The 23375-nt window shown below is 41.1% G+C and overlaps 2 protein-coding genes, 1 non-coding gene and 1 pseudogene across 3 annotated transcripts; 3 read left to right on the forward strand and 1 right to left on the reverse strand.

The window, feature by feature from the left end:
* Nucleotides 1–7297: 7297 nt before the first annotated feature.
* Nucleotides 7298–8212, reverse strand: LOC102269732 (olfactory receptor 6T1-like; annotated as a pseudogene).
* Nucleotides 8213–14803: 6591 nt separating this feature from the next.
* LOC102268060 (olfactory receptor 8B3) lies at nucleotides 14804–15748 on the forward strand. The gene is given in 1 exon segment (XM_070365064.1): nucleotides 14804–15748. A coding segment is annotated over 1 exon segment (945 nt).
* Nucleotides 15749–16959: 1211 nt separating this feature from the next.
* On the forward strand, nucleotides 16960–17091 carry LOC138986269 (small nucleolar RNA SNORA71). Its single transcript, XR_011463127.1, has one exon. It is a non-coding gene; the product is annotated as a small nucleolar RNA SNORA71 (small nucleolar RNA).
* A 3132-nt stretch (nucleotides 17092–20223) lies between these two features.
* On the forward strand, nucleotides 20224–21156 carry LOC102270011 (olfactory receptor 8B3). The gene has a single exon (XM_005895489.2). It carries the CDS (start codon nucleotides 20224–20226, stop codon nucleotides 21154–21156), a length of 933 nt encoding a protein of 310 aa, XP_005895551.2.
* Nucleotides 21157–23375: the final 2219 nt, after the last annotated feature.

The raw sequence follows: 23375 nt of genomic DNA on the forward strand, positions 1-23375 counted from the left end.
TGCTTCAGTGTAGCAACCTGCCCGAGAAGACCCATAAAGTAGCCAGAGCTACGAGTACGTCTACTGCTTCTTTACTGCTTTAACCTCAGCTAAGTTCTGCTGACCTGAGCTTTTAACAAAGCTAGAAAATGGAATCAAGAGCTTCCTTGGTGGTAAAGAATCTGCCTGCCAATGTAGGAGACATGGGTTAGATCCCTGATCTGTGAAGATCCCGCATGCTATGGAGCAACTAAGCCCATGTATCACAATTATTGAGCCTGTTCTCCAGAGCCTTGGAGCTACAACTACTCAGCACATGTGCCACAACTATGGAAGCCTGAGTGCCAACAAGAGAAGCCACTGCAAACAGAAACTCATGCTCTGCAACGAGAGAATAACCCCCATTCTTCACAACTAGAGAAAAGCCTGTGTGGCAACGAAGACCCAGCACAGCCAAAACCAAACAAACAAACAAATAAATAAACATTTTTATTGGAAGTAAAAAAGGAAGTGGAATTGAGAAGTTCTTCCAAGTTTCCCCTAGAGAAAAAGCCTCCAGAGCTATTCAGAAATGATGTTAAGCTCCGATGGCACTTTCCCTTACAATGTTGGCCCTGCTGAGAACGTTCAAACTGCAGTATGCATGGAGGTGGTGCATCTGTGTTTTCTTTTCTGATTTTGCTTCTTGGACATAAAATACATTTGAGGAGCTCAAAATGATTCTAAATTTCCAGGAGACAGGAGGGATCTGTAGGTTAAAATAAATGTCAGAAGTCAAATCATGATTTCAGGAGGCTGATTGAATTTAATGTTGATGAAGAGAAAAGGAATCATCTTGGGCAAAGTTCTTTCTTCCTCACAGTTTCTTAAAGTCATCGTCACCTCCATCATTAAGTAGTATCTGTTAAGAGCTTACTGCATGCCGGGCATTGCTCCAAGTAATGTAGTTTTATTGTTTACTTTCATTCATTCAACATTCTTTTGAGGTTGGTACCTTCTGCATTTCAAAAGTGAATCAGTTGCAGGTTAGAGACATAAAATAATTTACTTAAAGCCCCAGAGCTCGTTTCTGAAATGTTTCTGTTTATTTAACTTTTGAGCCCAAGTTCTTGATAATATCTAAGACTCTCAGATATGAGAGCATATGAATGGCAACCATTCTAGTATTCTTGCCTGGAGAATTCCATGGACAGAGGAGCCTGGTGGGCTACAGTCCATGGGGTCACAGAGAGTCGGACACGACTGAGCGAAAATATCTGAAACCCAGGAAAGAATGCAAAATTGGGATATAAAGTGGGAAGAGAGATTATCCTCTGGTTGCTAAATAAAGAGTGGTATAAAATAATACATAAGCACCCCTGCTAGCTCTACTTCAAATTAAGAAGGTGTGGAGAAATTATTATGGCCTTCTCCTTCATCATCTCTGTTTTCCCCCAGTATCCTATCTCCTTGATCCAGGTTCCTGCATTTCCTGTCACCAAGGTAATCAGTTGGCTTCTCATCTATGTCAGAAGACCTGTGCATTTTTAAACTCACTTCCATATCTAAGAATCAATTTGAAAACAAAGCAAAGCAATGCTTGTTTAACTTCTTAAATGTATTTAATCCATCAGTGATACTCTCCATGGATGTGGGATGAGATGAGGATGACATGTGTCTGTGATCTTAGCATTAAGTCATTATCCGTTGCTTAGTAAGTAAATTAATTAAATTAACTGACAGATTAACTTACTAAGTAAGTTGATTAAATTAAATTAGTAAGTAAAGTACTGTAAGTGTAGTTTCCCTCCACAGTAATAGGCAAACAGGGCCTAGATCATGGGTCAGACTTGAAACAGGAAAGGCAAAGGATTAGAAAAGAGGAAGCTGGGATATTGTAAGACAAGTCATGACAACATAGAGCAAACAAACTGTTTATAGAGTGTGTATTTCAACGGAAAGAGAATTTCAGAATCAGGAGATGTTAAGTCAGAGTCCTCTTTCAATGCACCTTAATTTAGTAGCAAAAATCTAACTGTCTTTTTATTATATTCTGAACTTGTAGCAAACTTTAATTATACAAGTTATATGTGCAAATAGATTGTAGCTTCTCAACAATCAATGTAATTTTCCTAAAAGTGTCCTCTAGCCAATAGTAGGGAAAAATAGCTAAAATTTAGGCAAGTTTAGTACACTTACTTTTATGTATAAAGTCAAATAGTTCCATATTTTCTCCAGAAAATAACTCAGTCCTTTAGAATTGTGGCCTCTCCTTCTTTCCAATTTTGTCCCTTAAAAAAAAACTTCTTTATTTATGGCTGCGCTGCTTCTTCACTGCTGCATGGGCTATTCTCTAGTTGCAGTGCGCAGGCTTCTCATGGCAGTGGCTTCTCTTATTGCGGAGCACAGGCTGCAGGGCATGCAGGCTTTAGTAGCTGCAGTGCTCAGGCTCTAGAGCATGGGTTCAGTAGCTGTGGTGCATGGGTTTAGCTACCCCACCACTGTGGGAGCTTCCCAGACCAGGGATCCAACCCGTGTCTCTTGATTGGCAGGTGGATTCTTTACCACTTAGCCACCGGGGAAGCCCTTTCATTTTGTAAAGTGACATCAAAGTGCACAAAGGAGGTGTGCAGTTTACTTGATCCCATGGTGATGAAGCGAGACAGGCCTCGCGTGCACACGCTGTCCTCTGCTACAGAGTGGCTGAACCTGGACTGCTTTCTGGGCTTGTGACGACACCAGAGTAACTCCACGTCTGAATGTTCTGCTGACCCCGATGCTGAAGTCTGTGACTAACAGGCTGACATTTGTTTTCTCTGTTTGGTCAGGCTGGGTGATGCTCCCATTGGAGCTTAGTCTCACCTAATCTCTGGTTTGAGTCATAGATCCCATTGAGTCTGTTGCTCTTTTTCCACCCATTCCTAGGCCAATTTTTTCACCCCACAGAGCTTAATCATGTGACCCCTGGCCACTGTGAAGCCAGGACACATTCACTTGCTGTCAGCTCAGACCCCAGCTGAATCCCTCCTCGGCAGAATATGGGATCTTGGGGTCCATCCATTATCACAAGGAAATTGAGGGTGCTTGAAAAGCTATATTGCCAGCCCATCCTTTGCCTTACTACCCTGGTTCTCTCAGCTGACTTTAATGTGACCACATACCAGCTTGGTTTGTGGACAGCCTGTGGGACCAGCTCATTCAGTGCCTTAAACGTGAGCAGGAAGAGGGCTTCTGCCCTCGGGCATTCCCCTTAGTCTGTTCTCAGAGACAATGCAATGAAGGAATATGGAGACACCCCTCTGACCCTCTGCCTCCTCTACCTATGTATTCTTTTGTTTCCTTTCAATATTTTGCTCTTTCTCTTTCTGACCAGGACCTTCCTAGGTGAAACTCTATGTTCTGGTAACTAATCAGGCCTAGATCCCAGTGTCTCAAAGAGACATTAAAGAAAAACAGAAAATCCTTTTCACTCTGCCAAACTCAAGTTTCATGACTATTATCTTGATAAAAGATCAAAAGAATCAAAACTAATAGGTGTCTTCCTTGTTTCTGTGTTTTCTCTGTGTATCTATCTATGAGTCTTGCTGGGAAGCCTTTGCATTAGAAAGATTAATGAAACCATGGTTTAAGGAGGGAATCTAAATGTTTCAGCTTATTGTTCATGGACTATTTTCCCTTTGCACTACTGGTGGGGTCTTCTTTTTGTGAGTAGAATGGCAGAAGTTCTGGAAGAGTACAGAGATAATATGGGAAGCAAACGACTTACTCAGTGTTGGCATGTCTATCGGCATATGCTAAGAGTTCAGGTGGAATGTACTTGCATTGGCTTCCCAGGTAATGCCAGTGGTAAGGAACCCGCCTGCAAATACAGGAGACATATATGACCTGGGTTTGATCCCTGGGTTGGGCAGATCCCCTGTAGGAGGGCATGGCACCCCACTCTAATATTCTTGCCTGGCCAGAGGAGACTGGCAGGCTACAGTCCATAGGGATGCAAAGAGTCGAACATGCCTGAAGCGATTTAGCACACAATGACTTGCACTTAAATTTAGGGGGCTGAGAAAACTAAAGAGATTTTAATATTAATAATAAAAATAGTGTTTTAAAGATACTTGACAGATGTGGTATGTCTATCATTTCTTTCTTCTAGGAGGGGAGTGTTGGGGGATGTATTTTCTAGGGTTAGCTGAAATAATTAGTATAGCACAATTGGGAAAGCAATAAGCAACATGTTGACACCTTCCTGTTACTGTTCCTACAAAAATCCTCAATAACCCTTATTCCCATAATAGATTGTTATGGCTGAAGTTGCCCAAAGGGTAGTGATAGTATTTGGAACTTAGAACAGTGAGTTGTTCTTGAAACAGACTAAATGTCTATGCCGTTCAGCGTATGCAACTTAAGAGCCTGCCATGTCCAGAGTGCCTGCTGGTTTTTCAGATGAGTTGCCTGAGACAAGAATATTTCTGGTCTTTCCTGTAATATGCAGGAGTCTTCCCCCAATGTCTACTTACACGTATTTATACATAGTGCCAGACACGACATCAATTTGTCTCTCATCTATTTCTTTCTATTTATCTATCATGCATTTTTATCTATCAATATTATTACCAAAATATGATGCTAACAATGATATTTGCAATCATAATGTGTTAGTAAAAGTGTGTTTGAATAGACCTAGATGTAATTGAGGTTCTTTCAGAGTCATACAGAGTCATAGATTGCTAGAGCTAAAAAAATATTAAAAATTATCTAATTTATGGTTCCAGAGATGGGCTTAAGTGCTCCATAAACAATCTGAAATTATATACTAGATTTTATGTCTGTATAAATTATTTGGAGTGAAGAGGGTATATAGATTTAAAACGAGATTCTCAAACAGATGCATGATTCCTCCAAATAGTAAAAACCATCTGATTCAGTTCTTTTATTTTACACATGAGGAAAATAAGGAAAATGAGAAAATCATTTGTTCAAGTGCACTGGGCAAGTAAGTTGGGACAACAGGAACACTGGTCTGCTTTCTGGTTCTAAACTACCCCCCACCCCCCCCAGTGGACCTTCTTGAAAATAGTAAGAAGAGAGCTGCATTGATTGGCTCCTACTTATCTTTCCATTCTCCGGTCTTCCTTCTCTTTGCCCCAAGTCTATCATGTTGTGTATCTTTCATTTTCCTGAATATGCTTGGAGCACCTCTGGGACTCTATACCTGCAGAAGTGTTATAGGGACCACCCAACACCCCTCTTAACCTGGCATACTTCTCTGTGATCTAAGGTGAGATAACACCTCAGGAAGTGTTCACTGTCCCTTTCCCTCTGCGTTAAGTGCACTTCTCTTCTTTTTCCCATAGAATCCTTGCCTTTCACATTGTAATGCTTATAACTGCTGTGGTTTCCTTTTACTACCCTGGTTCTACTATAGACTGCAAGATCTGTGGGCAGGAAGAGTATTTATCAACTCTCTTCTAAATTACATGTGTACTGTTCATTTCTCTCAACCTCCATTGTCAAATCTAAAGTCTTACCTAGTCCATCTGTTGTTGTTACCTAGTTAATTCTTGAAAATCCACGTTTGCCTCCCTCTAATCAATGGTTCCTACAACGCAGATTGATCTTTTAAAATATGATGTGAGCAGTCCCTTGTTTAAAACTCTTCAAAGGCTTTACATGTCCTTTAAAAAGAAAGAAAGATGCGTATAAATTTTATTGATAAGATGTTGTCTGCATTGACCTTAACCCACCTCCCCAGTTCCACTCCTTTACAACATTTGTTTCTCTCAGCCACTTCTTTCTTTGCAATACTGCTCACTTTTTCTGAACGCTCCTCTATTAATTTTTCCTGGTTAACCTCTTCTCAATCTCAGGCCTCAGTTTAAAGACCACTTCTTCAGACATGTGGTGTTCCTTGATCTTTAATCCAAATTATTTGTCCTTATTACTCTCTTACAAAACTCAGCGCTTTCCTCAAAAGCATTCCTCACAACTTACAACTACATATTGACTTATGCATTTAAGATTTTTTTTTGTCAATCACCCCGATGATACTATAAATTCTACCAAAATGAAGCTATGTCTTCCTTGTTTTCTACAGTATCCCCCAAGGCTTCATGCAGAGCCTAGATCAGGGAGCAGCAGCAGAGGTGGCTCTGGTGCAGCAGTGATGAGTCATTTAGTCTCAGCTTTGTGCACAGCCTGACCCTAATCTTGCCCAGTCATGTGGGCAAGTGTGTCTTTAAAATGTGTGCCCTAGACATCTCCCTTGGTTCACCTTAGTCCTATCCCTACCTAGTTCAGTGCCTAAAACATATTATTTAATAATATTTCTTAAATAAATGGTTATCCCCATATTTGGAGTCTATTAGGTAGAATTTGACTTGGGAATTAGAAATAGCTAAATATTTCTTGAGAGTCACCTGGACAGCAAGGAGATCAAACCAGTCAATCCAATGGAAGTCAACCCTGAATATTCACTGGAAGTACTGATGCTGAAGCTGAAGCTCCAGTCCTTTGGCCACCTGATACGAAGAGCTGACTCACTGGAAAAGACCCTGATGCTGGGAAAGATTGAAGGCAGAAGGAAAAGGGGATGACAGAGGATGAGATGGTTGGATGGCATCACTGACTCGATGGACATGAATTTGAGCAAGCTCTGGGATATGGTGAAGGACAGGGAAGCCTTGTGTGCTGTGGTCCATGGGATCGGAAAGAGACATAATTGAGTGACTGAACAACAACAATAAATAGTTTTTTGGTCTCAGCATTTTTCCTATGTGAGGTTGTTTCAGGAGCTGCTAGTCACATAAAGAGTATAACACAAGAGAATCAAACAGCTCATAAACATTTGTTATCACAGCCAGAATTTGATTTTCTGATATGGGGATCCTGGGTAATCTTATTTGTCATATCCAGTCTAGATGCAAGGCCTCAGAGGGCCTCTTACTCCCCTCTAAGCTGCAAATCTGAATCTCCATATTTTAGCATTTCTGTTTGGCTTTATGACCTAACATCTTGAAGCAGTAATAGGTGTGCTTAAGCACACACGTGTGAAGAAAAAGAGGAGCAGCCTCTGTGAATGGAGGCTACATGTTTAAGCACCTCAAAAGAAACATGTCGTCGCCAGAAGTTTGAAACTTGACCAAATGGATCAGTTTTCTCTGTGTGAAGATTCAAGGGAGGAAAGCGAAGGCTGATCTCCACATTGCATATTTATGAAGACCTATTTCATTATCGGAGAAACGTACAAGGTATTGCCTATGTGACCTGAACTTCAAATATTTGCCCACTCTAGTAGGAATATTTCCTTTTACACATGACCCTCATGGTGTCTCGCAGCCATGGGTCAGTTCCACCTGAGGGCATCTCTCAGAGCTCACTTCACCTTCTCATTGCAGAGGCTGAAGATGAACGGTTTCAGGAGGGGCATGATGATATAGTTCAGGACCGAGACCCCTTTGTTGAACAGCATGGACTGAGTCTCTGGCAGATGGATGTCGAGAAAAATGGAGCTGCTGTAAGAGATGATCACCACTGTAAGGTGTGAAGCACAAATGAAGAATGCTTTCTTTCACTCAGCAGTGGTCCCTGAGAACAGTGGAAAGAATGCAGGTGTAGGGAACTGAGGGCAGTGTCAGCGAGTCCAGCAACACTGACGTGGATAGCACGAAGGCCAGCAGCCCCAGTAGGCAAGTGTCTCCACAAGAGAGCCTCAGTAAGGGCTCACCGTCACAAGAGAAGTGGACAATACCGCTGGGGCCACAGAGTGGTAGGCTGACCGTGAGGACGGAGTGGCAATGGACACAGAGAAACCCAGCTAGCCAGGAGGCCAAGTTGGGAACCGACATGACCACTCATCAGGGTCTCATACCAGAACGGGTCTACAGATTGCCAGGAAATGATCCAGAGACGTGACAACTGAGAGGAAGAAGTCGGTGGTGCCTAGGAGGAAGTAGAGGTAGGACTGGATGATGCAGCTGGCAAATGAGATGGAGCGGTCCCCTGGGAGGATGACAAGCATCTTGGGAACCACAACAGACATGAGCAGCAACTCCAGGAAGGACAGGTTCCACAGGAAGGAGGACACCTGTGTGTGCAGGCATTGGTCCATCCAGCTGAATCCAGTGATGAGTAGGTTGCCTGCGGTAGTTACAATGTAGACCACCGGCGGTCTTGGGAAAAACAGGAACTGCAGAATATTGCTTCTGGGGAAACCCAGGGGGACAAACCTTGTTACCTGAGTCCAGTTTTTAGGGCTCATTTTCAGTCATCCGCAGGGTAAATGGAACAGAAATTCATAACTGGTCCACAGCGACCAATCCTTCAATCAATCAATGAGATAATACCTCATGCTTAGCAATTTCTTACATTCTGACACTTAATCTGTATTTCTGCCTGTGGGTTACTTACAAAAAGAGAAACAGATTGTGATAGCAACCAGAATACCAGTAATAACACAGATGATATTGAACACAAATTACTTATTAGGAAATTTACAGCCAGTATCTCCTCTCTCATCTGCCCTTAAAGACAGGTAGTGCTGTGCTCATCTTGCAGATAAGGAAAGGATGACTGAAGTTTAAGGAGCTCTTTTATGATCACTCAGAGTCAGAGGCATGATTTCATGCCAAGTCTCTGGCTCCAGTACACATACTACTGGACCTATTTCACTGAGGCCAGGGACGACATGAGTACTGTGGGTTTAGGGGAATCCAGAAGAGTAGAGGGGTCAGAGAACACCTTACAGAATAAATGCACCTCGAACAAAATCTTATTGGTATTAAGAACTCTCCTTTTAGTGTTTGCAGTCCTTCTGTGTCTTGGCGTAATATAAAAATAATAGAATAAAAGTTTGGGTTTTTAGTGTCTTTGCAGATTTTGTTTTTCTTAACCAGCCAGAGAGCCACATTGGATTGGACTGTTCAGAGCCCCTGTCCTGTCATAAGGCTTTTTTTTTTTTTAACCAAGACTTCCCTCTTTAGGTTAGAAATAATCCCTCTTCCTAACCTAAAGAGGGAAGACTTTGTTAAAAAAAAAATCAACAACAACAAAAAAAGTTGGCTCAGTGGTAAAGAATCCGTCTGTCAGTGCAGGAGATTTAAGAGATATGGGTTCAATCCCTGGGTCAGGAAGATCCCCCAGAGAAGGAAATGGCAACCCAATCCAGTATTCTTGCCTAGAGAATTCCATGGACAGAGGAGCCTGGTGGGCTACAGGCCATGGGGTTGCAAAGAGTCGGACATGACTGAGTGACTGAGCATACACTTGTGCATGCTTCAATAAAGCTGGAAAAACAAGTCTACTTTTTTTTTTAGCCCAAGGACCAGGAAAGGGGCAGCCAAGTAAGATAGAAAATTTTAGTACAATAACAACCATACCATAGACCAACCCCACGGAAAACCTATAGCTCCCCCTCCATGACAGCAAAGTTCAAATAAAAATCCATAGACTGCCTCCCTCACAGGGTGTAATGATTGCCCCAATACTTTCTCTGGTGGTAGAATCAGAGAATGCTATGTAGAGTCAGGGCTTTGATTCTTGCTGGGTGACAAGAGCTCCCTACGTGGTGTGAGCAGAGGCCATTGAGGGAGCCTGAACTTCCATCAATGCCTGTCAGTAATGAGGGAGTCCTTGTCCTCCATGAGGTCATGTCAGAGGAGGACTTAAGGGGAATCAAGCCTCTTATCATTGTCCGCTTGCAATGACTGACACCCTATTGCCTGTTGGTTCAGATGGTAAAGCATTTGCCTGCAATTCAGGAGACCCAGGTTCAACCCCTGGGTAGGGAAGATACCCTGAATAAGGGAATGACAACTCACTCCAGCATTCTTGCATGGATAATCTCATGGACAGTGGAGCTTGGCAGGCTACAGTCCATGGGGTCGCAAAAAGTTGGACACGACTGAGTGACTAATCCACACACTCTTGCCTGTCAGATGAGACCATGAGGGGAAGCAAAATAACCACCCTCACTCAGCAGTGAGAGGACTTGTTCCTCCAGGCAGAGCAATATCAAAGAAAAGTAGCTAAACAAAAGGTTTAAATAAAATCTAAAGTCTCATAATATAATTTGCAAAGTGCCCAGGTTTCAAAAAAAATCACTTTTTATATGAAGAATAAAGAAGATCTCAAATTCAGTGCAAAAAGGACAAGAAATACATGTTACATGACAGAGATGTTAGAATTATTTGACAAAGATTTCAAAGCAGCCATTGTAGAAATTCTTCACTGAGCAATTACAAACATGTGAAACAAATTTTTAAAAAAGAAAACCTCAGCCAAAAAATAGAAGATACAATGTTATACTGTGTATGCTTCTATTAAATAATATAATATAAATCTTGAAATGATAAATTTATAGAAATGGAGAACCTGGTTGGTCATGGTTGCCAAAGGTTTAGAGAAGAATAGGATAGAAGGAAAGTGGGTGTGGCTTTGAAAGGAAAAATGGGTGTGATGGTTGGATGGCATCACTGACTCAATGGGCATGAGTTTGAGTAAACTTTGGGAGTTGGTGATGGACAGGGAGGCCTGGTGTGCTGCAGTCCATGGGGTCACAAAGAGTCGGACACGACTGAGCAACTGAGGAGGGAAAAAGTGGGTGTCGAAGGGAACATGAAGAAGCCTTGTGGCAATGGTAGAAACAGTCAGTATTTTGACTGAATCAATATCAATGACATAGCTGTGATATTTAAAAAAAATTAGCAGCAGTCATCTGTATAAAATTAGTATCTGATAACTTGCTTTATTTTGCTTAAAAATTATAATATAACCTCAGCTATACATTTAATTTTGAAAATATATTAGTTAATATTTCTGGGTGATTGTAGCTTGTTAGCTTAGTGTCACATAATCCTGCCAATTAAAAATCCATTTAGTTAAAATACATCTTTATGTTTTATGCATCTTTATGGTATAATATAAATTTTTTATTACCACTGACTTTGACAAGTTAGAACATATTGGGGTTGAGATACTTAAAAAGGAGTCAAGAATGAATAAAACTGAATGTATAATTTTTATGAATATTTCCACTATTTTCTGAATTTTTCTTCTGCTTGTAGTAACACTATAGTTTATCCAAACATCTAGGCTACTATTTTTTGGAATTTTTTGGTCTTCTATCATCTTTGTGAGAAGTCCTGATGAATCTTTCCTTGGAATATATCTCAGTGAGAGGGTGACCATTTGAGAGTTACACCTGAATTAGGCTAACCTGATGGTTATGGAGAGAGAAGAAAGAAAGGGAATGAGAATTTTGCTGTGTAAGTATAAGCTCAAAATTGCTCTATATTAATTCCATGTTTGCTTATATTTACAGTGGCAAAGATGAAAGAATGATTTTTCAACTCTAGTGTAGAACCCTGGCATATAATTCTTCTTGCAATGTGATTTGATATACTATAAAATTAGAGGAAGTATTTCTGTCTATTGTATTGCCTAAATAAGATTTTTTAACTTTCCATAGAAAACACATTTTAATAAAGTTCCAAGTTCTTTATCATTGCTGAGGTCAAGGAATGTCTACCTTGTGGGATAGAGTTCAACTTTGGCTTGAGGAATTTTTGGTCCCCTAGTAATTGTGAAGGGTCTGAGAAAAATGATTGGGACTCATTTTAGTGATGATTGGGTTTAAGAGATTATCCTAAGTATAATACTCACAATTTGGGGAATTTCCCAAGTATTCTTCTACCCTCTGCCCTTTTTCTCTTTACTTTCTCTTAGTTTACTTAACCCCATGGCTTTAATCTCTATGGAAACAATCCTCAAACCTTCTCATGTTCTGACCTTTCTTCTTACTTTTAGCCTTTGTTGTTCAGCCACTAAGTCATGTCAGACTCTTTACCATCCCATGGACTGCAGCACACCAGGCTTCCCTGTGTTGAACTATCTCCCAGAGTTTGCTCAAACTCATGTCCATTGAGTCGATGATGCCATCCAACAAAGTGCTTTAGCTTTAGTTAGGCATTTGCCCAATTGTACACTTTTACTTGGATGTCCCTGGTGGCTCAGCTGGTAAAGAATCCGCCTGCAATGCGGGAGACCTGAGTTCTATCCCTGGGTTGGGAAGATCCCCTGGAGAAGGGAAAGGCTACCCACTCCAGTATTCTGGCCCAGAGAATTGCATGGACATGTTAGTCCATCTGAAAGAGATGGGAATATCAGACCACCTGACCTGCCTCTTGAGAAATCTGTATACAGGTCAGGAAACAACAGTTAGAACTGGACATGGAACAACAGACTGGTTCCAAATAGGAAAAAGAGTACGTCAAGGCTGTATATTGTCACTGTGCTTATTTAATGTATATGCAGAGTACATCACAAGAAACGCTGGGCTGGATGAAGCACAAGCTGGAATCAAGATTGCAGGGAGAAATATCAATAACCTCAGATACACAGATGACACCACCCTTATTGCAGAATGTGAAGAAGAACTAAAGAGCCTCTTGATGAAAGTGAAAGAGGAGAGTGAAAAAGTTGGGTTAAAACTCAACATTCAGAAAACTAAGATCATGGCATCTGGTCCCATCACATCATGGCAAATACATGGAGAAACAGTGGAAACACTGACAGATTTTATTTTCTTGGGCTCCAATGTCACTGCAGATGGTGACTACAGCCATGAAATAAAAAGATGCCTACTCCTTGGAAGGAAAGTTATGATCAACCTAGACAGCATATTAAAAAGCAGAGACATTACTTTGCCAACAAAAGTCAATATAGTCAAAGGCTATGGTTTTTCCAGTAGTCATGTATGGATGTGAGAGTTGGACTATAAAGAAAGCTGAGCACCAAAGAATTGATGCTTTTGAACTGTGGTGTTGTAGAAGACTCTTGAGAGTCCCTTGGACTGCAAGGAGATCCAACCAGTCCATCCTAAAGGCAATCAGTCCTGGGTGTTCATTGGAAGGATTGATGTTGAAGCTGAAACTCCAATATTTTGGCCACTTTATCTGAAGAGCTGACTCATTTGAAAAGACCCTGATGTTGGGAAAGATTGAAGGCAGGAGGAAAAGGGGACAACAGAGGATGAGATGGTTGGATGTCATCACCGACTCAATGGACACGAGTTTGAGTAAACTCTGGGAGTTGGTGATGGACAGGGAGGCCTGGTGTGCTGATTCATGGGGTCGAAAAGATTCGGACACGACTGAGCAACTGAACTGAACTGATTTACAGTTGTAATAGGTTCCTATTGCTGACCTGCCTCCAGTCTTCCTTACTCTAGTCTGTTCCTGCCAGTGCCCATGTTATTACTTTCTAAGTTGGCATTTTGATTATTTCAAACCTGTGTCAAAAAAGAAATGATTTTGAATGGTTCCTAATGATATCCCTAATGAGCTGACCTTGATTTGAGCATTTGGAAGCTTCCTGTGTTGATCCAAAACTGCCTTCTGATCTGAGTCTATGCTGCAGACTTCTGAGAAGAGGCACTGGGGCCTCTGTAAGAGCCGTGGAAGTCGTCTGTGTGACATTCAGGGAGGACAGAAACTTGTGTTTTCTCTGAGTTTAGTAACTTTGATCTACAAGGCTTATAGATGGCCACTAAGACTTTACCCATGACCTTCACTACCTCACTGGTGTTTGTCCAGTCCCACACTCAGGCCTACGAGGAAAATCACTGATACTATATAAGCCTTTGCCCATGGGGCAGTACTTCTGTTGTGGTATCCAGTTTTGGTCCCCAGGGAAATGAGGAAAAGGGGTTCTCATTCATTCATTTTTATTAAATGAGTATTTATATAATACCTACTGTATATGTGTGGTTTTACTCTAAGTTGCTACAAAAACAGTACTGAACAAAACAGACAAAATCTTTGCCCTTATGGAACTTAGGTTCAAATGCATGTGAATATATGTGTTTGTGTTGTGAGAAGACACAGCAAATAAACAAATAAGTGACTAGTGTTTCTTAAGAGCTGTGGATGCAGGAAAAGTCACTGCTTTTCCATTTGAGGATGTGGTCCATTTGACAACAAACCAAAATGTATGCAAAATGGGTTACTTCCAATACACACTGATATTCTAGTGAACTCCTCTTAAATGCAGAGTGGGTAATTTTTCTTTCTTAAAAATCATATCTCTGGGGAAAACACAATGAAAACCGAAGACTTCTTAATCAGGTCCCTAGGATTTCCCAATTCACAATAACCCCTGGGTCATATTAGCAGGTGGCTCCCTGGGCACCAGCAGATGCTATTTCCACCCCCTAGACTGGAGAGGACACTCTGGCAGAGCCACCATCAGAAATCATGACCTGTAACTCATGTCACCTTAGAGCCTGGTGTACTGAGGTCTGTGCTCTGACTCTCTCAGTCCAAAACGCACTCAAAACAAAAACAACAGCAAAGAAGAAGAATCTCTGTTCTGGGCTGTTCATCTCTAAAATTCATCAGAATCACTTGAGAATAAGGAAGCAGAGTTAGCAAGTCCCAACACTGAAGTCTCTGTGCAGAAGGGTGAGTGTTGAATCTTATCTGTCCAGTTACTCATCTTCCAAACCTCATCTGTGGAAGCCAAGGATTCCCTGAAATGACAGCTTTCCCTCTGCTGAGATGACCACTGATCATTGGGTCTGGTAAACTGTCAGAGCAGAAGTAGAGCAGAGATGCTGTTGTCATGAGGCTAAGGGTCACTGAATCTTACCCTGTAGAACTTGCCCGTTAGTGTTTTTAATACACATCTTTAAAAATTCCCTCAGCCTTTTTGCAAAGAAGAAGAAAAAAATTGATACAGAGGGGTGGGCTGGGGTTCCTTCTCACATTCTTGGTCTCAGCCTCATTAGAGTGGGATTGGGTGGAGAGAGTGGGGTACTCATTTTAATGTTACCCTTTGTCCTGTTCCCACAGGTATGTCCTAGGGAAGAATGGCCCCAGGGAATGAATCTTCAGTGACTGAGTTTATCCTGTTGGGTTTAACACAGCAGCCAGGACTCCAGCTGCCTCTCTTTTTCATTTTCTTAGCAGTTTATGTGGTCACTGTGGTGGGGAACGTTGGCTTGATTATTCTTATTGGTCTGAACCCTCACCTGCACACTCCCATGTACTACTTTCTCTTCAACCTTTCTTTCATTGATCTCTGCAACTCCTCTGTCATTATCCCTAAAATGCTGATGAGTTTTGTAAGCCAGAACATCATCTCTTATGCAGAGTGCATGACTCAGCTCTGCTTCTTCTCCTTCTTTGTTATTGATGAGTGCTATATTTTGACATCAATGGCCTATGACCGATACGTGGCCATCTGTAAGCCCCTGCTCTACAAGGTCTCCATGTCCCATCAGGTCTGCCTCATGCTGACAGCGGGTGTATATGCGATGGGGCTTGGGGGTACCATGGCCCACACTGGGTGCATGCTGCGACTCTCCTTCTGTGATGGAAACATCATCAATCACTACATGTGTGACATTCCTCCTCTCCTCCAGCTCTCCTGCACAAGCACCTCCATCAATGAGCTGGTGGTTTTCATTGTGGTGGGTGTCAATGTCATAGTCCCCAGTGTCACTGTCTCTGTTTCTTACACCTTGATCCTCTCCAACATCCTCCACATCCGTTCTGCAGAGGGCAGGTCCAAAGCCTTCAGTACCTGCAGCTCCCACATAATTGCGGTTTCTCTTTTCTTTGGATCAGCAACATTCATGTATCTCAAGCCTTTTCCTGCTGGGTCTCTGGATGAAGATAAAGTGTCCACAGTTTTTTACACCATTGTGGGGCCAATGGTGAATCCTTTCATTTACAGTCTGAGGAACAAAGATGTCCAAGTTGCACTGAGTAAGACTATCAGGAAAAGGGTGTTCTGAATAGAAATTGTGTTAGCTGTTGATGTCAAATTTTAGTAAGGGCACACAATGTATGATGATATGGAGAAAAGAATTAAAATAAAAAAGCAGGTGATTTAAATAAAAAGAGAAGCAAAGTTTTTTATGAAAACCACTTTATAAGAAAAGATAGTATAAAGAAAAGGAGAATCAGCCATTCATCCTTTCATAGAAAGTAGGAAAGTACTGGGTTGGACTTTAACCCTATAATTCATTCTGTCATGTTCCAGCTTATTTTCAGAGATTATAAGGTTTTAAATAGAAAAAAGTGAATGGTGATGAATCCAGAAACAGTAAGGTTGTGAGATTTTTGACTAAGGTATGTCCAGAACTCCTGTGAAGCTTTGTCAAGAACATTTGAACTTTGTGGACTTCAGTTTCAGTAAGTTACTCATTTATTTAATAAACCTCTGTTGAAAGCACTGGAGAGGATTTTGTCTGGTAGATTCCTTTGTTTCTCAGAAAAGAAGACTAGGAAAATACTTCTCACTATTGTCTCTATCTTCTCAATTTAGTCTTAAGAAAACATGGTAAAGGGAGATTGTTTTTTGATCTCAGTTCAAGGACAAAAAAACTCAGATAACCATTTATAGCAGTCAGGAATGAAAAAGGTAATGTTTTATTTTATGTAAAATATATCGATTCTGCATACAGTAATGTGTATATTTCCATGTTTCTCTCAATTTGTCCCACCCTCTCCTTCCCCTACTGTGTCAACAAGGCTGTTCTCATGTCTGCATCTCCACTGCTGCCCTGAAAAGAGGTTCGTCAGTACCATCTTTCTAGATTCCGTATGATGTGTTAATGCACAATTTTGTCTTTCTCTTTCTAACTTACTTCACTCTGTATAACAGGCTCTAGGTTCATCCACTTCATTAAGACTGACTCAAATGCATTCTTTTTTTTTTTTATAGCTGAGTAATATTCTATTGTATATAAAAGTACCACTATTTCTGTATCCATTCATCTGTCGATGGACATCTAGGTTACTTCCACGTCCTAGCTACTGTAAAAAGTGCTGTCATGAACATTGGGGTACATGTGTCTCTTTCAGTTAGATTTTCAAAGGATATATGCCCAGTATTCATAGTTACTTATATTTTTACTACAATGCTGCCATATAGTTTTATTACAATGATTCAGGTGTCCTGGGGTAACTGAAGGTCACTGAAACTTTTAAAGGAGGAAGGGACTCCTGCATCGAAAGTGATTGTGGGCTGCCCGTGCCCTGGTCATCGATACTGCAGGGAGAGGAGTCTCTGAAAGACCTGTCCCCGTGTTTGAAGAACCCAGCCGTCCCTTCCAAACCCTGGAGCTTTCACACACTAGTTTTTTTCTCCTGCCATTCCCTTCAGAGCTTAGACCTCGTCTGGTCCCTGGACTTGCAGGGGTTCACTTTGTCTTTGAAGTTCAGGGGCCTCTTGGCAGAAACCAGTCAACACATTTATTCTTGGTCTTCACATTGGAATAAGTTCATGTAGTGCGAAAGAGCATGGGGTGGGGAGGAAGGGCTGTAAACCGTGGCTTCTGCTCTGTGGACTTAACAGGAGTGGAGGACAACCTGTAATGTATTATTCAAGACAGCCTGTGACTGACATACTTGTTGGTGTGGCTGACAGAGTCACCAGGCCTGCCATCAGCAGAGGGCTGATGACCTGCCTTTTGAAAAAAACATTAAAAAAAAAATAAAGAAGGAAGGGAGAGTTGTGTGCTTCCAGAACTTATCCTCCAGTTGTGTATATGGCCAAATAAGAGGGAGTATGTGAGAAAAGCTAGAATTGTTACTGGAATCATTACATTTCAGCATTTAGTTCAATAAAAACCTCAAAAGTACCTGAACTTGTGTGGTGGCTAAGGGAAAAGGATGGAAGTCAGTGTGGCTGTTGACCCTAATGCTGAGCATGTGAGAAACGTGAGAAACACTCGGAAGGCTTTCACCAGAGAACAATGTAACTTACAGAGTTATTTATGTAGTGCCTACTGTGTGAGTTAAAGTCACTCAGTCGTGTCCGACTCTTTGTCACCCCCATGGACTACACAGTCCATGGAATTTTCCAGGCCAGAATACCGGAGTGGGTAGCCATTCCCTTCTCCAGGGGATCTTCCCAACCCAGGGATCAAACCCAGGTCTCCCACATTGCAGGAGGATTCTTTACCAGCTGAGCCACAAGGAAAGTCCCTGCACTATTCACAGCAGTACAAGAGAAGTGGTAAATAAGACAGAAGAGATGTTAGTCCTCATTTATAATTTATAAGGAGACACAGGAATTAGAGAGAAAAATGGTGAGTGGTATGATGGGGGATTTACAGAAAGTTTGGAGAACATATATGAAGACAGCTGGCATTATTTGACTGTATACTACATGCCAGGTACTGTTCTAACCATTTTTTGGTATTTTTTTTCATTTAATCATCAAGATAACCCAATGAAGGAGATGCTATTATTATCATCAATATTTTCAGTTCAGTTCAGTCACTCAGTCATGTCCGACTCTTTGCTACCCCATGAATTGCAGCACACCAGGCTTCCCTGTCCATCACCAACTCCCGGAGTTCACTCAGACTCACGTCCACCATCTCATCCTCTGTCGTCCCCTTCTCCTCCTGCCCCCAGTCCCTCCCAGCACCAGAGTCTTTTCCAATGAGTCAACTCTTCGCATCAGGTGGCCAAAGTACTGGAGTTTCAGCTTCAGCATCATTCCCTCCAAAGAAATCCCAGGGCTGATCTCCTTCAGAATGGACTAGTTGGATCTCCTTGCAGTCCAAGGGACTCTCAAGAGTCTTCTCCAACACCACAGTTCAAAAGCATCAATTCTTTGGCGCTCAGCCTTCTTCACAGTCCAACTCTCACATCCATACATGACCACAGGAAAAACCATAGCCTTGACTAGATCCTGAGGTATGGAGAGTTAATCACTGTGTCCAAGTTAGTAAGCATGGGGGTAGGCCTCAAACTCATACCCTCTAACTCTATAGCCCCCACTCTTTTCTACTATGAGAAATGATTGATGACTCAGTTAATTAAATAATATATTTAAGGACCCAGCTGGAACCTTAGGTAGATATTTCCAGTAGGTGTTTAAAATGTAAAAAATTTAGTAGGGAGAAAGGCATTTAGCATTTTCTTTTTGAGATAATCCATGAGAGACAATAAGTGAAGTGAATTACTAGAGGCTTTGTAAAATTTCAAGTAAAGATGTGAAGAAACCCCTAGGTAGACTCTGGAAAATTTCCTCTTAGGATCTGGGAAGACACAGAGAAAGAACCTGTACAATAGATTTTTCTAAAGTGATGAAGAAGATGGGAGCTTACTTTTGCCTCTTCCTTGGGGGATGTACAATCCCTGGAGTGATGTGTAAACTGGATTAAAATATTGAGTCTCTAAGGACCTAGATAGAGAACATTGTAAATGTAAATCCCTTACTTCTTTTTTACATATAGAATCTATTCACTGGGGAGAGACTGATCAAGCTTCCACCCTGTTTATAACCAAGTGTGCTACATCATTAAACTCACAGTCAGTCTTCTGTTTATTATCAAGTGGCAAACCTGATAACAACGCTGTGAAATTTTCCTTACTGAGTGAGAAGACTCAAAGTCATAATTAGAAATTAATATTTGTAGTTCAGAAAGATTTCCAGGGCATAATCTGAAATTAAGTCTGGGCTGCTCAGACTTTTCATTTTAGAATCAAATGAACCAGAGCCTCCACTGCCTTTCAAGGACAAACACCAAGGGAGAGCTCTAAGGTTTCTGGCCACATAAGGGTGAGTTTCTGAATTCGGTTGACATCAGACCTGCCACTTTCCTGTCTCCCCCTCTCCCCACCATATTGTGCAGTCATGAGATTCAAGTGAAACTCTTAGGAGACTATATCGAAGGGGATCAGAGAGTGTTCAGAGGTTAGGAGGTGCAGAAGTATCTCAGTCAGTAAGCTCCTTTTCTATGGACAGACTCTCACTCTTCTACTTGGGCAATAACTAAACCTCCTCTAGCATTCGGTCCCTTAGTCTTTGGTTAGAGACAATCTTCTTGGTTCCAACTCACACCAGATCCAATCTGCACCAGAAGCCAGCACCATGTAGCTGGGGTCTCTGCCTACAATTTTGCTGATGAGGAGAAGGCTCAAGTGAATGAAGAAAAGGTGAAGTTAGAGAAGGACTTTCTAACTTGATCCCTCTCTCTTATCTCTTCGTTTTTCCAGCAGGCATGTATCTGTATGGCAGCATTGTCTTCTCTCTGTAGGCTGTTTGTTATGATCTTTGTTTTATTTAGCTTATCAAGACTCTAGAAAGGGAAAGCCCATGGTAAAGGCAGATTCTATGGGCCCAGGTTGGCCTAGTGTCAGACATGCTCAGTATGTACATTCTCTTGTAGGATGAGATATTGTCAGAAGGACTGAGCTGTTCCCCAAGGTAAATATTCTCTCCTGTGTCCACAGATTTTCTTAGGGAGGAATGGCTCCCGGGAATGGGTCTTTCGTGACTGCTTTCATCCTGGTGGGGTTAACAGATCAACTGGATGTCCAAGTTCCCTTGTTTTTCCTGTTTCTATTAATGTATATGGTCACTGTGATAGGAAATTTGAGCCTGATAATCTTAATTGGGATACATTCACATCTACACACCCCCATGTACTTTTTCCTCCTTAACTTGTCCTTCACAGACCTCTGTTACTCTTCAGTATTTACACCCAAAATGCTGATAGATTTCTTATCGAAGGAGAATATTATCTCTTACATGGGGTGCATGACTCAGTTCTACTTCTTCTGTTTTTTTGTTGTTTCTGAATGCTATGTGCTGACATCAATGTCCTATGACCGCTATGTGGCCATCTGTAAGCCATTATTATATAATACTGCCATGTCCCCTAAAGTGTGTTTCAGCCTTATGCTTGGTTCCTACTTGATGGCATTTTCTGGTGCCATGGCTCACACTGGATGCATGCTGAGACTAACCTTCTGTGATGCAAACACCATCAACCATTATTTCTGTGACATCCACCCTCTGCTTCAGCTCTCCTGCACAAGTACCTATGTCACTGAGCTGGTAGTTTTCATCATGGCGTGCATCAACATCATTGTGCCCAGTCTCACCATCTTTGTCTCTTATGGTCTCATCCTGTCCAGCATCCTCCACATCAAGTCCACGGAGGGCAGGTCCAGAGCCTTCAGCACCTGCAGTTCCCACATCATTGCTGTTTCTCTCTTCTTTGGATCTGGGGCATTTGTGTATCTCAAATCATCTTCTACTGGATCTTTGGATGAGGGAAAAATCTCTTCTGTCTTTTATACCAATGTGGTTCCCATGATGAACCCCTTAATTTACAGTCTGAGGAACAAAGATGTTAAAAATGCTCTGAGAAAAACCCTGAGGAGAAGAAAGTATTGATTAGAATCAGTTTCTGTGTCCAGGTCATAGGATGGGAGAGATTTTGTGTGTTTATTCACAATATTTGTAGTGGCAACCTTCTTACCATATTTATTTCTCATCATAGGGAAGGAAATTTAGTCTTCCCTCAAGTTGTTTCCAGTTTCTTAGAGCAGATCATCTTTCTTTTATTACTACTTTAGCAATATCCTTTCCTTTTCTTTGTTTCCCATTTAACAATGACATAAATAAACTAACATTTTTTTTTTTTGCCACCCAGCATGGCTTTTGGGGTCTTAGTTCCCCAACCAGGGATTGAACCCTTGCCCCCTGCAGTGGAAGTGCAGAGTCCTAACCACTGGACCACCAGAGAATTCCCTTCTATTATTTTCCCTATTGTTATTATGGACTTTTTTTTTTCACTTGGAAAAAGATGAATGTTTCTGCTAATGATCAATAAAGTAACACTAGTGTTGGCCCCATGGCCATATCTGTTGGGAATCAGGTAGAGAGAGGACAGTATCTTAAGGAGATAACATGTTTTGAATTCAAGTTAGAAAGAAAGAATAGGCTTATGAGAAAGAAGCTCTTTCTATGTTTTCTTCTCCTTTCTGTGAAATATTAATTGATTTCTTGCTGAATTTTTTTTTTTTCATTTTTTCTTGCTTTTACTTAGTAACCTCAAATTTCAGTTGAGCTGATAAAATTAAACTTTTTGAACAAGATATCTTTTCTTTTGAGACTAGGGAAAATATATGTGCTCAATAGTAGTAACATTTAACACTGTTTCCAGTCTCCATACAATATTTAGATATTTGAGCCTGGATTGTTGCAGACATGTTGCTAAATTGTGTTTTACTGACCATTCATGTTATTAGTATTTTACTAGCATTTGAGGTGACTTTTGCAAAGAGTTACTTTCCATATTGAAAAAAATATATCTCAATGGTTGATCTTTCATTTGATAAGACATTGCAGGTGTGTTCAATATGTTAAATGAAACTCAAAGTGAGTTAAAACTCATCTTTCAGAAAAAAAATCTTTAAAGTTAGCTTTCAATAATTAAAAAAGATGCATGTACCCTAATGTTTGAACTTCCCAGGTGGCACTAGTGGTAAAGAATCCACATGTCAATGCAAGAGACACTGATTTGATCCCTGGATTGGGAAGATGCTCTAGAGAAGGAAATGGAAGCCCACTCCAGTGTTCTTGCTGGGGCAATCCCATGGACAGAGAAGCCTGGTAGGCTATTGTCCATGGGTCTCAGAGTTGGACATGACTGCATATCTAAGCACCTCAATGATCACAGAAGCACTATTTACAATAGCCAGGACATGGAAGCAACCTAAATGTTCATTGACAGAGGAATGGATAAAGAAGATGTGGTACATATATACAATGGAATATTACTCAGCCATAAAAATGAAATTGGGTCATTTGTAGAGATGTCGATGGACCTAGAGTCTGTCATACAGAGTCTAGAAAAATGGTACAGAAACCTCAGAAAAGAAAAACAACTATCAAACTTGGAGATATTAACACATATATGTAGAAGGCTGCTGTGGCTAAAAAATACAGAGAAAGGCCAAGAAGGAGAATGTATTTGTATACATATAAGCTGATTCACTTCCTGTATAGAGATCCAAATGCAGAATTATACTTCAATGGAATTATGTGATTAATCAGAAAAACAGATAGTGGGGATGGGGAGGTGGGATGGCTAAACTTGGAGAGTAGCATTGACATATATACCCCATGTATAAAACAGATAGCTAGTGGAAGGCTGCTGTGTGGCACAGGGAGCTCAGCTTGGGGCTCTGTGATGACTTAGAGTGGGATAGGGGTGGGGAGGGATGGTGGGGTGGCAGGGAGGCTCAAGAAGGAGGAGATATATTAATATGTATACATATAGCTGATTCACTTCACTGTATAGCAGAAACTTAACACGACATTTTACAGTAATTATACTTCAATAAAAAATTGTCTCATTCCTTTAGATTATTTTGTAAATGATTAATCAGAAAAACAGATATACCTACAGATTGTAAAAGTCAAGGGTGGCTAAGTTTTAATAGAGGCAATTTAGTCTTTTAGTTAGTGCCAGCCAGAAGTACTATATAAATAAGCACCTTTAAACATTAAAGCTATGTGGACTTCTTTGTTCTAAGGAGGAATTGCTCACATGTGAGAAACAAGTTCCCCACTTCACATTCTATATACATAGAGAATTACGTGTTGCA

The sequence above is a fragment of the Bos mutus genome, chromosome 29, assembly GCF_027580195.1.
Source record: "Bos mutus isolate GX-2022 chromosome 29, NWIPB_WYAK_1.1, whole genome shotgun sequence".
Classification (NCBI taxonomy): Eukaryota; Metazoa; Chordata; class Mammalia; order Artiodactyla; family Bovidae; genus Bos; species Bos mutus.